This window comes from Ambystoma mexicanum, chromosome 2p, assembly GCF_040938575.1.
Source record: "Ambystoma mexicanum isolate Mex_15411 chromosome 2p, UKY_AmexF1_1, whole genome shotgun sequence".
NCBI classification, from domain to species: domain Eukaryota; kingdom Metazoa; phylum Chordata; class Amphibia; order Caudata; family Ambystomatidae; genus Ambystoma; species Ambystoma mexicanum.
In genome coordinates this window covers 904,453,492-904,469,872 of record NC_090923.1, presented here as the reverse complement: position 1 = coordinate 904,469,872, position 16,381 = coordinate 904,453,492, and the positions used below count along the sequence as shown (strand labels likewise).

Sequence of the window (16,381 nt, the reverse complement as noted above, 5' to 3'; positions counted from 1 at the left end):
TCAAGGTGGAGCTCCAGAGGAAGAGAAAGACCTGTGGACACGGAGGGGGTGTTCTTTATCCCCTTCCGAAGCACTGTGGCAACAAGATAGCACTGGCAAACCGGTGATGCCTGGAGCCTTATTAAGGGTGGCGTTAGAACAGCTACACTACCCTGCGCATGTCACTAGGGAGAACCTTGCAGCAACCATTACAGAGGATTGGTTCTTACCGAACCTGTTAGAACATGTTGCTTTTTATGTAGTAAATTTCATTGTATGTCAAAAGTTTACTGCTGGTACATGCTGCGAACAGTCAGAGCAGTAATTCCTCGACCAAATGGTCCTTTTCTGCATTTATATATCGATTATGTCGATATGGTGCAGATTTGTAATGGATATAGGTATATGACACTGGTAGTGTGCCCGTTTGAGATGCATTGAAGCTGGTCCATGCACACATCCTGATGCCACTTGGGCTGCAATGTTTTTAGTTTGAGAAGTATTTCCTAGATGGGGAGTATGTGAGGTGTTGAGATTAGAAAATGGCCCCCATTTTGTGAATGAGGTATTTGAGCAGATTAGCTTATTGCTTAGCATCAAACACAGGTTTTCTTCAGCTTATCACCCGCAAGCGAAAGGAATATGTGAGAGATTCACCGGTCTGCTCAAGGAGAGAATAGCAAAGTTGAAACTGACCCTGAAGAAGGGGTGGCTGCATTGCCTGCCACTTGTATTATACCACACACCGTGGGTAATAATAAGCAGCGCTCAGATACCTGAGGGTTCGTAGCGCTATATAAATGCCAAATTATTATTATTATTATTATTATTATATGCATTAAGAAATCAGCCCGGACCACCACCTCACACCCCAAAAATGAGTTATAGGGAGGCAAATGAGAATGCCTCCAACTCCTCCATCGAGGACTAGGAGTGATGCCCAGACAACTGCAGAATTGTTAGGAAATTAATTATGTGAGTACTGAAAATGTATGACCACTAGTATCTCTGTCATTTCAGATCAAATCAAGCGTACGGGGTGTCAGACTCAGAACACAGATGAAGACCATACAGCAACTGGACCTGAGGGACTATGGGTTCCTAAATTGTTTGCTGGAGATAAAGTTCTAATAAGGAATTTCACGAGAAAGTGGCACAAGCCCATATTTAGGGGCACTTTCTTTGTAGTTGCTAGCAAGGAAAGAGAAAGTTACTGTTCTTGACCCACAAGAGTTTGTTGACATTGGACTTTGGAGTGCTGGAGTAAATGAAAAATGCCTGATTTTGACTTCCTGTTTGACGAGTGGAAGAGAGAGCAGTTCCCAGACTCATTTCTCACTGAGTTTCTCTTTGGAGGTGCCCATGAGGCTGTCAGATGTCGACATACACAGACTACTTCCTTCTGTCTTCATATTTCTACCCGGAGCTTACCCTGCTCTTGTTGGGAGGAGCACTTATATACATACTTTTGCCCAAGATCCAAACAATGGGCTGCCAATTAGACGATTATTGGCAGCAATTCTAGGACAGATCAGACTATTACCTAAACATCCTTCTGGACGCACAGATGGTCCTATCTAACGACGATGCCCACAAACTACTTGTCATGATCTTTTTTTTATTTGCTTCAAGTACACCCTTATCTTGTTTGATGAAACAATGTATTTATGCGAGATCCTGTAAATCATCCTGCAATCAGCCAATTATTTGTGGAGATCATAGAGCAAATTTGACAACTACCGGAGCATCTAATGAGATTGTATGAATAAAACGAGTTTTTCCTTCCTTAAAAATAATCGCAGGCAATCATGTGGTCTATTGAGCACATTTCAGTTCCAGAAAGTGAGCAAAGTCAATGACGTGTGGAGACATATTGATGGTGGAGCTTTATGTATTGATGCATAATCTATGCCTGTTCAGCATCCATTAATGTTTTTCTGTTTCTATTGATCCACGCTGTTTACTTTAATGGTTCCAGTTACTTTTGCAGAACTAGACACTGTTAGAAGGCCAAGGTCTTATGTGATTGTTCCTACTCCAGTAGCTAATGCGAAGTTCCCGATTTTGTTGACAAGTGTCCCTAGGATTCCCCCTCTAGGAAGGATGGCTACTGATGTGAGTCATGAGTTGTTAGCACACACGCTTCATGCAAGGAAGAGGCCCAAGAGAAGTGCATGAGAGGATGATTATGAATTCAATGATTAGACAGTACAGCACATTTGGGGAACAACTCGTGGAATCAGCACATGAAAGAGGTGGAAAAAAGGACTTCCAAGGAGGATTGCTCATGTATGTGCACTCCTGCCTTATGCTATGGGAAACTCTAAGATATTCATAGCTATTGAAATCGATGTTCAAACAGCTCATTGCCTCACTCACCTTGCACTCCGTCATACAAGAGGTCAGTTTCAGGGTTGAACAGCATCCTTGGTATGGGTGACAGAAGGGTCCGCCCCAGATGAGGATGATCATGTTCAAGACTTGAAGACAAGAGAAACAGCACACACCAGAAATCATGTGATAAGATATGAACTACCTGGCATGAAGGGAGCTGAAATCAGATGGTAGTGAAACAGGAAGTACAACTGCCAAGGAAACACTGATTAAGAAGTTCGAAGCTGCAAGGAAAGAGGCCAGATGCTAATCTGACGAACAGTAATTTCTCCAGACAGCAGGGAAGAAGGTATAATCGTGTGTAGAGCTGTGGCAGTAACAGCTCATCACAAGCCAGTTATTGAAAGAGTGGGAAATGGATGCAAACCTCTCTGGCCAAGACTTGCAAAGCTTCTGACGTGGGTCAAAGACAAAGGAGGCCTATTACAGATAGTGCCTTTGGCCAGTGCAGAATTATGTTTCAGAAATAATGGCACAAGAAAAGTCAGAGAATCAACAGTTTAGACAAATCTTTGATGTGCCAGGAATGAAGGACGGGACAGTAGTGATAATCGATCACTATTGGCCCTGTGGATCCAAAGCATACATGAAGCTGCCCAGAGACTGTGGAGGACTACGTTCCATCATGATCGTTCATGTTCCAGCATTGGTGATTCCAAAGAGTGATTTGAACATTGGCGAGTTTCCAAAAACAGATGCTCACCTGAGGAAAAAGATCTGCTGAACTCCTAAATCGAATGAAGAGAGAAAACTAAATCTCAGCCAAATCAATAGAAGCCTTTGATGCCATTCCCTATGAACACAGATTGTTCAGCAAGACTTCCATTTGTACTATTATCTTAATGCCTGAGAACGATCAACACTACCATAAAGGGATTTAATGCTATCAAGGAGGAGCTAGAGCCATACGACTGATGACTCTACAGAACAGATATGTCTTGGATATGATTACAGCTATGGATGGAGGTGTTTGTGCCAAATCGGAGAATCATGTTGCACATTCATACCTTCTCACGATGTTGAGAATGGCACCTTGAGAGAGGCCATAACGATGCTGACGAACCTACACGTCAAGATGGAAGACATTGCTGATGACAGATGGTTCGCGTCAATCTTCTCATGTGTTCCACATTGGATGGCGAACATTTTCAAGTTCCTTGGAGCCCCTGTTGGTGATGATCACGTTTGGGTTCTGTGTGATCAGGATAATAATCACACAATGCAAGAAGACTATGAAGAAAGCAGTAGGAATGAAGATTGTGATTGATGTCGAATCAGGATTCGAACCTTAAGAGCTAACAGGCGAAGAAATCAGAGACTATGTAAAAGCCAACATTCATGCACCTGAGGGAACGAAGTTCCTGTATCCGAGGAACCACAAGAAGTACGTGGGAAGATGGATTTACTGCAGTCCGAATGGGCAATGCAGTCATATGACCTGGAGTGTTGATGAGCATGTGAAATCAGCAGGAGGCCTGAAAGGAGTCCTAAAGATATGGACTCCAAAGAAGCATTTCTTCAGACGAGGATGTCTTGATGTGAAGATTGATGAGAGAGTGATCGATGAATCGCCCAGAGGTGGGAGTGTAGAGGAAGAGCCAAAAGCCCCTACCAGAAGCTTTACCGCCATGCTGCCTATATGTTGGGAACCGGAAATTGCGACACGTGCAGTACCCGTGAAGATGCCTGCACCACAAAGAATTCTTGGGAAAGGGTATATATTGAGAAAACCCTATATCCATTCACAAAGATATGATGGTCTTCTGGACAGAGTCCTGGAAGAAGTGTGAAAATGAGTGAGAAAGAAGACTGGTGATGTCATGCGAAGCAGAACTGACGCACCCTGAAAAGATACACAAGACAAAAGAACAGACATTCTATAAGATCTGAAGAGAACGTCTCAAAGATGAGCAACATTTCGGGCTCGAAATGAAGATGCTCATGCAAAGAAAAGCTGAAGAAAATGCAAAGTCATTTTACACTTGTACAGATGCAGTAGTGCAAGTAGACGAAGTAATCCTGAGGCGTAGTGAATAGATTGTACCACCAAGAATTCTTGAAACAAGGTATCCATTGAGATAACCCAATATGCATTCACGAAGAGATGATGGTCTTCTGGACAGAGTCCCGGAAGAAGTGTGAAAATGAGCGAGAAAGACTGGTAACGTCATGCAAAGCAGAACTGACACTCCCTGAAAAGATACACAAGACAAAAGAACATAGACATTCTTTAAGATCTGAAGAGGAGGTGTTTAAGATGAGCAACATTTCGGGCTCGAAATGAAGATGCTCATGCAAAAAAATGCTGAAGAAAATCCAAAGACATTTTACACTTGTACAGATGCAGTAACGCAAGTAGATGAAGTATCTTGAGGCAGGCTATGAAGTGAATACATTACGGCACTGTGCCAATGTATGTACATAGGAATGTATAGAACCTGGACGTTCCATGATACACTTTAGTAAAACATGAACCCCGTGAATGGAAAGGGTTACAGTGTGGCGCAGTAGGAAAATAGCTAATGGCGAAGGAGAATCCAAGAAAGGCTGGCTGGCCCAGCACCAAGAGTCGAGGCCACCATGAGACTGGTTGTCTGTCAAGTAGCTACATGAACGTGAGAAAGAAACAAACTTCTGTTTGAGGTGGAATGAAAAAACACTGACGGCGTCAAGAGTTCTGTTAGGCAGAATTGCATGCAGTACCCTCTGGGACCACCACATACAATTAGGACTACAGGTGTAAGCAAAGCCAACCTTTGGTATAAGCCTGTACTACACAGTTTGTGTTAGCGAGCTCAGCAGCCAGGCTTATCTCAAGAGGGAATGTGAGCAGTAAAAGAGGTGACACAGAGGTCTTATAATAACAGTGGTTCAAATAGACACTTACACTCAAGGTTTCTTGTTGAAACACTTAATTTATTACAGTCATTTAGAAAACATTCACTAGAAGGAGGCAACTTAATATCATACAAAAATATACTTCAATACAAAACCAATACGTTTCTTAGTAAATTAGGCTCCCCTAATATAGGAGCAAAATCACTGTAAATAGGAGTAAAAAGGCACAGGTGAATAGAATAGATCACAAATACTTTCTTAGGCAGTGCAAATAGTTTGAGTTCACTAGAGGACTTGATTCAGTTCAATAGGCCTAGACCAAAGTCAATGGATTAGTGTCTTAGATAGGAAAGAGCAGTTCTTGTAGTAAACGGTAAAGTCTTTGCCAAAGTTCTCAGAAGTAGTTTGTACGAAAAAGAATCATATGTTGGGTCACAAGCTGTTAGGCCTGCAAGTTGGGAAAGTTTCACAAACTTTCACCGCAAGAGGTAAACTCTCTCAATCGGGTTGGCACAGTACCTTAATAGAAGAAAAGATGCAGCTGAAGACGTTGGTTCCTGGCAGTTCCTTTCCTGCAGATCTCGCCGCTCCTGAGCCTCAGTCATGGGGACAAGAGGGAGAACGTCGGGGGACTCCTGCACTGCACGGGGACGGGTCAAGCAAGTTGGCAAAATGGAAGATCTTCGGTTTGAGTAGCTGTCGTCAAGCACACAAGCTGGTGTCCTTCCCCGTGGTTAATCCTAACCAGCTCCGTGAATTATATCCAGGTGGTTTATGAGCCGATTGGTCCCACCAACTCAAAAGGAAGAAGTCGTCCTTGAAGGGGCTCCTCTGTCAAGATGAACTTGGCAATTCGGACCTGCAGCAGGGCTTCACCGGGCAAACCAACGGTCCAGGAGTTGCAGCAGCCGTCCTCTTCCAGCTCGTCCTCGGTTCTTTCGTTCCAGTGGTCGAATCTGCTTTCCAGTCCAAGAGACTCACCTTTTAAACAGTTTTCTCCCTTTCATTCCAGCCTAGCTGCCACTCACCCAGCAGGGTGGCTGTCCTTGCCGGACAGTCAGCCAGCCAATCACACCAGAGTGCATTTGGGTCTCCTAGGAGAAAAGCACAGGGAGTTTCGGGCACCTCCCTCACTTCCTGCCCACCCCAGACACTCAGACACCAGAGGCGGTCTTCAATCCTGAAGCCCACCAAAGGCATAGAAACAAAGGGACCAAACCTAGTTGGCACATAGAGAAACTCTAGGACTTTTCCAAAAAGAAATGGCAAAATAATAGAAGACCGGGACCTGTTTAAAGAAAAAGGGGCTTAAGGCGCCTTCTTGAAAAACATGGCTCCTGCGATTTTTAGCTACTGGTGTTCGCGGTAAAAACCATGGTAATTCATTGTAAAATCACTGCCACCAGCCATTTCGATAGGAAAGGGTAGCATTGGACAGCTACATGAGTTTCTAGACACAGGGGGTACTAGGTAACCATCCCAGAACTCTATAGGAAGATAGTGGGTGCTGGGTCTAGGAATTTAAAAAGACTAGTAAAGTCAATTTAACCTTACATTCTCTGGGAAACAGTAGTTTATCTCACAGAATGTATTTAAACCTTTGGGAAGTCTAAAAAGACATCCCTGTGTCACTGCACTGAGGGTGCTGTGTAACACATGAAAAGATGATGCCTGTAGAGTTATCTAAAACTCCATAATCAAAGAACACAAGAGTAAAACACACCCAAAATACATGAAAGAGTGGGAAAAAGGCTCACACTCTTTCTAGGTAAAAAAAATCAAGTACTCAAAATCCAGCAAAGTTGCTGGGGGTCTCTAAGGTGAAGGGAATTCGCACATTTATGAGAATTCGCCCTAACAAGTTCATCATTTAATAGTATTATGTGCAGCTTGATAACACTGTCTCCAGTCACAAGGTCAGATCGAAATTGACTTTGGGTCGAGCGACACCTAAACCAGAAGATAAAACCATTCCACACTCCCTTTTATTCTCAGACAGAGACCTTCTGCAAGGCCAAGTTCTAAGCCTTAATTGAATGGTAGACCGCAAGAATGATGATAGATGTTAGGCTAATTGGGAAGGGAGGCATGACCAGGTTGACGCCCCCAAGCACCTGAAGCACCAGCCTGCATGCTGCTAGCGTGTGGAATATTCCAGAAGGGTACAAGCATGCCAACACATTGTAGAGGCCATGTAACAGTGAGCTCTATAGTTTGTGTAACCAATGGATCGTGCTTTGCGATGTCTGTTGTAACTCCCCGTTTTAGATAATTGCAAATAAAACAGTACTAAGTTTTGCCAACTTCCTGAGTCAGTTTGGTTTTTGATGTACGAGTAAGTTCTGCATCCCCATCCATCTCCAAAAGGACCCAGGTATATGGGTTCACTATTACCAAGAGGATAAGGCTAGTGTAGTCTCCCACAGGGTTACTGCATCCAATCTTTCCTAACACCAGTCATCCCACCGCAAACTCATTGCAGCATCTACTAAAGGAAGCTGTTCATTCTCTTATGGGTGTGCTTGAAAAGAGGCGCAGTGCTAGGACCTCTCCGCCTCAGTCTTTGGGGACCACTGCTGTCTCCACATTGAAATGAAACGCCAGCTAGGCTGTGCTAGCTCAATCTTAATCTCATAAGTTGTGGTGGGGAGACATTGGGGCATCTTTTTACTCTACCCTACCAGTCACCAAGCTTGCGGAAAGGGGCACCAGAGGTGCATCACATTCAGCAAATGGTTTGAACTTGAAAGAAAAACTAAACCCTTAATTAAACATGCTTAATGTGGCATTCTATCTGAACATGTAACAGACAAGCTTTCACCCAACATTTGCAAATACAGAAATGTTGGTATCCAGTGATTATAACGAAAAATAAACAATGAAAGAAATATTGACGAAAACATACCGAAAAATAAATGTATGGGGATGGGGCTAAGCGGTTAAAAGGTGGGGTGGGGTTAGACTCGTTGGAAAACAGGAAGTTTGGGCCCCCCAATTAAAAAAAAAGAAAGTACATATTTATATATTTTTTCTGTTAATATTTCTTCAATATTTTTTGATTAGTTGTAATCACACAGAACCAAAATGTTTGCTACTCTCAAAATGTTTGCTACTCTCATAAAATCCCATAAACTATCGAAAGGTTAAGTGGTCACTCTTGTATTTCAGAAGATTGCCTCCATCATATCAGCTGATACATGAGAACCTTTGTATCTCTTTAGTCACTTTCAGTGCTCAGCTGTCCTCACGCCATTTAAAGACTTTAAATAATAGTAAGATGAACAAGTTACTCTCTTACCTGGTAACGTTCTTTCGATGGGATGGTCTGACGACGTATTCCATATTTTTGACAGTAATCGCCACAGCTGTGCTGCTTTGGAAATTTTTCGGCGTCTGCGTCCTACGTCGATGCGCCGTCCCCGAGGACCTCCTCCGACGGCCGACGTCACCCGATGTGATAAGTAGGACGCACAACGCCCGTAGCCTCAGTTGTAGTTTTTTCCCCCAGAACGTGTGCCACCAGTCTTCTGCCAGTCAGACACACAAGGCCTTGCGGAAACGTAAGCTGCAATCGCTTAAGAAATTCTGCAGCGGGGAAAGTAGGGATGGAGCGATATGGAATACGTCGGACCATCCCATCGAAAGAACGTTACCAGGTAAGAGAGTAACTTGATTGGGTCCTCCGATGTATTCCATATCTTTGACAGACTCCCAAAGCAGTACCAAAGCAAGGAGGTGGGAAAAGAATTTAGAACACAAATTTAGCATGCCCAATCAAATTGCGGAATAAAGGACTGCCTTGCCAAAGGCCAGATCCTGTCCTCGGATGGAATCGAGGGAGTAGTGACGTACACAAGTATGTACAGAAGCCCAGGTGGCTGCATTACAGATGTTACGAATAGGAACACCCCTCTGTAGGGCAGTAGATGCAGCCATACCCCTGGTAGAATGGGCCCGCAAGCCAGCCGGTGGGTCCTTACCCGCCAAGTGGTAACACTCGGAGATAGCCAAAATAATCCAACGAGACAAAGTCTGTTTCATCACAGCTTGTCCCAAACGCTTTCCAGCGTAACCAATGAAGAGTTGATCGTCCACTCTGACCCGGGACATGCGTGAAATATAAAAGCTCAACGCTCTCCTAGGATCAAGCCTATGGAGCCTCTCCTCTTCCTTACCAGGATGCGGAGGAGGATAGAATGCCGGAGGAACAACCTTCTGGCCCAAATGAAATTCTGAAACCACCTTCGGAAGAAAGGAAGGACCAACTCCAAGGACAACCCTGTCCTTATGAAACACAGTGAAGGGTGGCTTAACTGAAAGTGCCTGTAACTCACTCACTCACTCTGCGAGCGGAAGTAACCGCAACCAAAAACACAGTTTTAAGAGTTAACAGTCTCAAAGGGCAAGAATGCAAAGGCTCAAACGGAGCACCCATAAGAAACTTAAGAACAAGGTTCAAATCCCAACCGGGCACCAGAAAAGGTGACGGAGGGAACACATTAGTGAGAAATCAAAAAAGACAGAAACATGGGAATGCTACATTCAAAAGGATCCACATTCTTAACTCTGCACCAGTCGCAGAATTTACGCCAACGGTACAGAGACTTTGTTGCCGGCCGTCTGACCGAGAGCAACACCTCCAACACGTCTTCAGGGAGGTCCCAATCCTTATACCTCAACCTTTCAGAAGCCAAGCGTGAAGGTTGAGGGATCTGACCTCTGGATGGAGAACCTGACCCCCCCCGCCCCTCCCGTGAGAGCAGATCGTCTCAGTAGGGAAGACGACGTGGAGGGCAGATGGACAAGTCGAGAAGGTCCGGGTACCACGTCCTCCTGGCCCACACCGGAGCAATGAGGATCATCCGGGAACTGAACCTCTGTAACCTCCGCAGCACTTGCGGGATGACGGGGACTGGAGGAAACGCGTACAGCAGTGGGAATGGCCACTCCACCACGAACGCGTCTCCTAAGGCTCCTTTTGGAGAAAATTCCCACGAGCAGAACCTTTCGCACTTCCGGTTGACACTGGAGGCGAAGAGATCCACTTGAGGGGTCCCCCAAAGGGCGAAGATCTCCAGGAGAATCTCCTGAGCCAGCTCCCACTCGTGAGAGATCGTGCTCTGCCTGCTCAGAGCGTCCGCCGTCTCGTTGTCGCCTCCGGCCAGATGAACAGCCGAGATCGAAACTTCCTGCTGGATGGCCCAGAACTCGAGCTGCATCGCCTCCCTGCACAGAGGAAGTGAGCCTGCCCCCCCCCCCTTTTTGTTGAGGTAGTGCATGGCCACCGTGTTGTCCGTCAGGATCAGGACACTCTTTCCTCGCACAGTCGGCAGAAAAGCCTTCAGGGCTAGCCTGACGGCCCTCAGCTCCAACAGATTGATATGGAGTCTGGAATCCGACGGAGACCAACAAACGAGACTCAACTCGTTGGCATGAGCTCCCCATCCCGTGAGGGATGCGTCTGTCACGATCGTCACCTCCGGCCAGGGAAGCCAAAACGGAGCCCCCTTCATCAGATTGCCTTCGACGGCCCACCACAGAAGGTCCTGGGCGACCGAGGGCGGCACCTGAACAGGGTCCGATATCCTGCCGGAAGATTGCGACCACTGCGTCTTGAGTGCCCACTGCAAAGGTCTCATCCGCAGACGAGCCTCTGGCACCAGAAGAATGCAGGATGCCATGAGGCCGAGCAACCTCAAGAACTCGAACGCCGGGAGCGTCTGGGCAAGTTGAAACTTGTGCACCATCTGCTGAATGTGAAGAGCCCTCACCTGGGGAGGAAAACACAGCCCCAGGGATGTATCTAGCACTGCTCCGATGTACTGGAGCCGCTGTGTTGGCGTCAAATGGGACTTCTTTAAATTGAGGGAGAAGCCCAGCTTGTGACGGGAGTGGCAGGTGACGGACAGATGATTCAGGACTTGCTCAGGAGAGCTCTCCCTGATCAACCAATCATCCAGGTAGGGGTGAATTCCCCCTTTCCTGAGATGCGCTGCCACCACCACCATGAGCTTGGTGAAAACCCTCGGGCGGAGGTCAATCCGAATGGCAGGACCCAAAACTGAAAGTGCGAGTCGCCAACCGCGAACCTCAGGTACTTCTTGTGCTTGGGATGGATCGGCACATGGAAGTAAGCGTCGAGAGACACCAACCAGTCCTGAAGTTGAAGGGGCTGGAGGACTTGAGAGAGAGTGACCATCTTGAACTTGTCCTTCCATAGGAGTTTGTTCGAACCGTGCAAGTCCATGATGGGTCTCAATCCCCCATCTTTCTTCGAAATCAAAAAATAGGGGGAATACCATCCCTTGTTCCTCTCCGCTACAGGCACCAGTTCTATGGCACCTTTCTCCAGCAGGGCTTGAATTTCCTGCGCAAGGAGCGGTTCCGGACTCTTCAAAGAGAGGTTCCCAGGTGGATTGTCGTGAGGCCTCTGCTGCAAGGGAAGACAGTATCCGTGGGTTATGATCTCCAGAACCCACACATCTGAAGTAATGGCACGCCACTCTACAAGATGCTGCGCCAGCCTTCCCCCAACCGGCGAACCATGGGACATGGCCTCATGACTGAGTGGTAGCGGCTGCAGCGTTGCCTGAGGGCAAAGAGGTAACTGCCCGAGCGGATTTGGTACCTCGAGTACCCTGTTTTCCACTTCTGGTACTCCTACGGTGGCCTCTTTGACTGACAGCTCCTCTCGCTTTACTGAAGGATGAGTAATAACGAAAGGAACCTCCCCTCCATTATTGTCCCCTAGGATGAAAAGGCGGAGGTCGTCGAACTGCAGCGCCCAACGACTTCGCTGCAGCTTTGGAGGTCTGCAACCTCTCAAGGCTCTCGTCAGCCTTGCTGCCAAAAAGATGTTCACCGTCAAAGGGCATGTTGAGGAGCCGGGACAGTACATCAGGAGTGAATCCCGACTTCCGCAACCACGCAAACCTGCGTATTACGGTGCTCGCCGCCATGGACCGGCTGACACAATCTGCCATGTCCAAACCTGACTGAACGGCCTCACACATGGCATCCTTGCCATCCTGGACCATAGCAAGGAAACCATCCCATTCGTCCCCTTCGGGAATATGTCCAGCTGCTAATGCAACACAGTTCCACAGAGTGTGTGTGAAACGAGACAAGGCACATACGGAGTTGGCCGCCTGAAGCGCCATACCCCCTGAAGAAAACTCTTTCTTCGCCCAGCCATCAAAACGTTTGTCGTCCCTATCCGGAGGGATGGTAGGATACAACGCCTGCTTTGCCGGGGCTGTAGCCACCTGCACCACCAAACTCTCCGGAGTTGGGTGCCTGGACAAGCAGTAGGGTTCGCTACTGGCTGGACGGTATTTTCGTGACAAAGACTTGCCTACTGCCGGGAGACTCTCCGGAGCAGTCCAAGCCGCCGCCGCCACCCTTCTCTGCAGAGCCATATGAAACGGCAGTAACGGGTCAGTGGGGGGACCAAGATTGGGGATGTCCGTAAGATCATCCTGAACAAACTCCCGTGGGGGAGCCGACCATCCCAAGTACTCGGTGACCCGAGACATAAGCGCCGGAACGAAGAATCGGCATGAGTGCCAGGCTGAGGCCTACAAAACTCCACCTCCGGAGAGGTGTCCAGTCCACTGGCATCATGCAGTGACTGCCTCAGGTCTTCAAATTGGCTATGGCCTGAGAGAAGCTCATCTGGCACCGTATCCGGAACCAAGCCCTCATCAGAGCCCTCATCAACCTCTGAAATGTACTCCAGGCGGTGAGAGGAAGGCACCTGGGGACCAAAGCTATGCCTGACCTTAGCCAGAGCCTTTCTAGGGGCTTCCTCCGTGCCACGGGGCCCCTTCGACACCACCGCCTCGAAAGGCGCCGAAAGAATCGGCGCTGGCGTCGAGAGAATCGGCGTCGACGTCAGCCGCAGCGCCGCCAGCATCGACACATGCCTCGAAGCCAGAGCTCCGAGCGTGTCCTTCGATGACCTAGGCGCCGACAGCGTCGACGACCCCCTCGGAGGCAGAGCTTCGAGCGAGGCAGTCGCCGACCTCTGCGCCACAGGCGTCGACATCTTTCTCGAAGACTGCACAGGATCACGCGGTCTTGAGTGCATCGAGGACCGGGACCTGGAACGGGCATGGTGAGAATGGTTACCCTTGTCCGAGCGGGACCTCTCCCGCGAACCGTGCCAACCACCCGAGCCCGAAGGCGTGCGAGCGGTGTCTCTCGACCGATCACGACCGACACCACTCGGAGGCGCGGACGGACCGGTGCCCTGCGATTCGAGAATCGCTAACATCTTCCCGAAGGAAGCCCATTCCTCCGGTGTCGCTTGCATGGTGGGATAAGCGACTCGCCGACGGGCGGAGTCCTCGGAAGAGGACGGGGAAGGCGACCGATGCCGGCGCTTCCGGGAATGCCTCGAAGAGGCAGAGGAGTGGCGAGACCAACTCCTGGAAAGAGACCCACTGGACCTCCGATGATGACGCGGAGAGTCGCCTCTCGATTCATCCGTCGAAAGCCCAGCAGACCTCGACTTCCGGAGCTTAGACACCCTACCTACCAACAACTTCTACTTGCGCTCCTGCAAGGCCTTGGCAGTCGACACAGTCGTCCGTGTCATGGGCCTCCCCGAGGCACCAGAGGCAGGCGTTGTGCGAGTCCGTTACCGACATCTTGGACCCACAGTCCCCGCATTTTTTGAAGCCCGGATGCGGGGTTGAGGACGAGGTAGACATCGTCACGAACAGGCTTTTTCACAAAACCGAACAGGTTCAAAGAACCGAGAAGATTACAACAGAAACTCCAAAGAGTCGAGGCGTACCGAGATTCACGAAGCGAACACGTTCGCGGAAAAAACAGAACTGAGGCTACGGGCGTCGTGCGTCCTACTTATCACATCGGGTGACGTCGGCTGTTGGAGGAGGTCCTCGGGGATGGCGCATCGACGTCATCGACGTAGGACGCAGACGCCGAAAATTTTCTGAAGCAGCACAGCTGTGGTGATTACTGTCAAAGAAATGGAATACGTCGGAGGACCCAATCCCCTCGAACAATAGATATGAAAAGGTCAAAAAGAAGCTAAAAGAAAGATCAGCTGAGTATCCAATGATGCGTAGGGGGGATGGACGTTGCTTGCCCCTTCCCACTACAAGTACTGAACACCTTTTCTAGTAACCAGAGGATCTTATTGTGTAAAGGAGGAAAGGGTGCGGACAGACCACCTGTCCTTAGCATTGGTGAGTAGAGCACAGGTATGCAAACTTCATACCAGATGTTTTGGACCACATTATCCCTAGCCAGCATAGTCAATGGTACGGGATCATAGGAGTCCTAGTCCAAAACATCTGGAGAGTCATAGGGTGCAGACTGCTGAAGTCGAGAAATACATCACCTGAGCATCTGTTTCATGGACCAAAGAATACTTAATCATTTGCAGGAGAAAAGAATACAGTCAGCGATTTCAATAACTAGAACACAGAATGAAGAGGACAGAACATATTGATTGTGCAGAGGAGAGGAATCTTCGCTTACGTTTTGCAAGCAATAAAGCATATATTCCATAGAAGTGAGTAATAAATGGATTGGTTACCTGTTCCTCGAGTAACTCTGCGAATCTGGAATGTTTCTTTAGCTCCTCCCGGCAGGCCGGCCATCTTTTTTAGATCTAGATGCAAATTCATGTTCTCTATTGTTAAATGCAGCTGGTCCTCATTAGCTTGAAATGCCGTTTCAATCAGGACGTTCACACTTTTGTTGAAGGAGAGATATGCATGGTTGTCCATGTACTCCCATTGCACCAGTCGAGATAGTTCTCTCGCCTTCAAGCTCTTTTCTGCAGCATCCCGTAGAAGGCCATCGATCCTCTGGCAGACTTCGGCAACACATTTGGTGACTCCCAGTATGTGGATTTGCTTTCCACTCTTGACTAGGAGGCAATCTGTTAATCCTTCCATTACCTGCTGAAGTGTTGCATTTGAGAGTGTGAATGGGTTGCTTTGGGAAATCAACTGGTGAGAAGTGTTGGATTTCAGCATCTTCCCAATCTCCCTCTTTAGAAGTTCTCGATCTTTGTTCCTCCCCGTAATGTTGATTAGTACTCGTTTGCAAATATCTAGCAGGTGAAAAAGTATAAAAACAATTCAGAACATTAGTGCATGGCCAATGAACATATAAACAGAACTCTTACAATAAGGTTAACTTAAAGTAGTCTGGTGATGAATCATTGTGGGTACCTTGGTAAGTCAGAATCCAGACACAGCCAAGGTGGCATCTTAGGCTGAGTGACATGCATTACTCACCATACTAGCATTTCTGATGATTGCAGCTGGTTAGATTCACATGCTGTGCATATAGTCTGACATCTAGTGGTAATCGCAGAGTATTGCATCTTTATTTCGAAGATCGAAAGGGGCGTCGCCTAATGTGACGTATAGTGTAGTGTACACGCTTCGAGGTCCCAGCGGTTTTCTTTTACCGTGAGGGAGCCTTCTAGAGTGCGTGACCGAGTACAGAAGAGAGAAGATGTAAGAGGTCCATGTTCCTTCTACTCGAGGTGGGGAGGAAGGGTGGGCGTATGTGAATCTAAGCAGATACAATAATCGGAAATGCTATTATGGTGAGTAATGCATGTCTTCTGATGCTTGGGAATCTGCTTAGAATCATGTGCTGTGAATAGACTAGCGAGCAGTACTGAGAGATGGTGGCGGGATGTATGAAGGAACAGTAGCAAAGATGTCTTAGCACCGCTTGTCCCACTGGAGAATCAGACCGAGTGTGTACCCAGGCAGTAGTGTTGTGTAAATGTGTGTACAGAACTCCAGGTTGCTGCTTTTCAAATGGAATCTAGAGGAACATTTGGAATGAATACTATGGTAGCCCGTGTGCCCAGAGTAGAGTGTGCACTAGACGTGAAGGGTAGATCTCTTTTGGCAAGAGTGTAACACAGTGTGATGCAGTGTACGATCCACTTGGAAATAGCTGATTTAGAGATAGGATCGCTTTCTCTACCAGCTACCACTGAAACGGAGATGGTTTGTCTTTCTTAGTGGCTTTGTCTTTTCCAGATAGTAGATACCCGCTCTCCTTACATCCAGTGTGTGGAGGCTTCTTTCCTCCAGATTAGTGGGGTTCTGGAAAAAGGTGTGTATTTTTAGGGACTGGTTTACATGGAATTTTGATATAATTTAGGCGC

The 16,381-nt window shown here is 47.5% G+C and overlaps 1 protein-coding gene across 2 annotated transcripts in view; it reads right to left on the bottom strand.

The window, feature by feature from the left end:
* LOC138566892 (titin homolog) overlaps window positions 1–16,381 on the bottom strand; it is a 635,448-nt gene that overhangs the window by 218,708 nt on the left and 400,359 nt on the right. For both annotated transcript variants that reach the window (XM_069644618.1, XM_069644619.1), the window contains exon 11: window positions 14,780–15,301. In XM_069644618.1, the coding sequence (XP_069500719.1) occupies window positions 14,780–15,301 (522 nt within the window). The remainder of the gene's footprint in view (window positions 1–14,779; window positions 15,302–16,381) is intronic.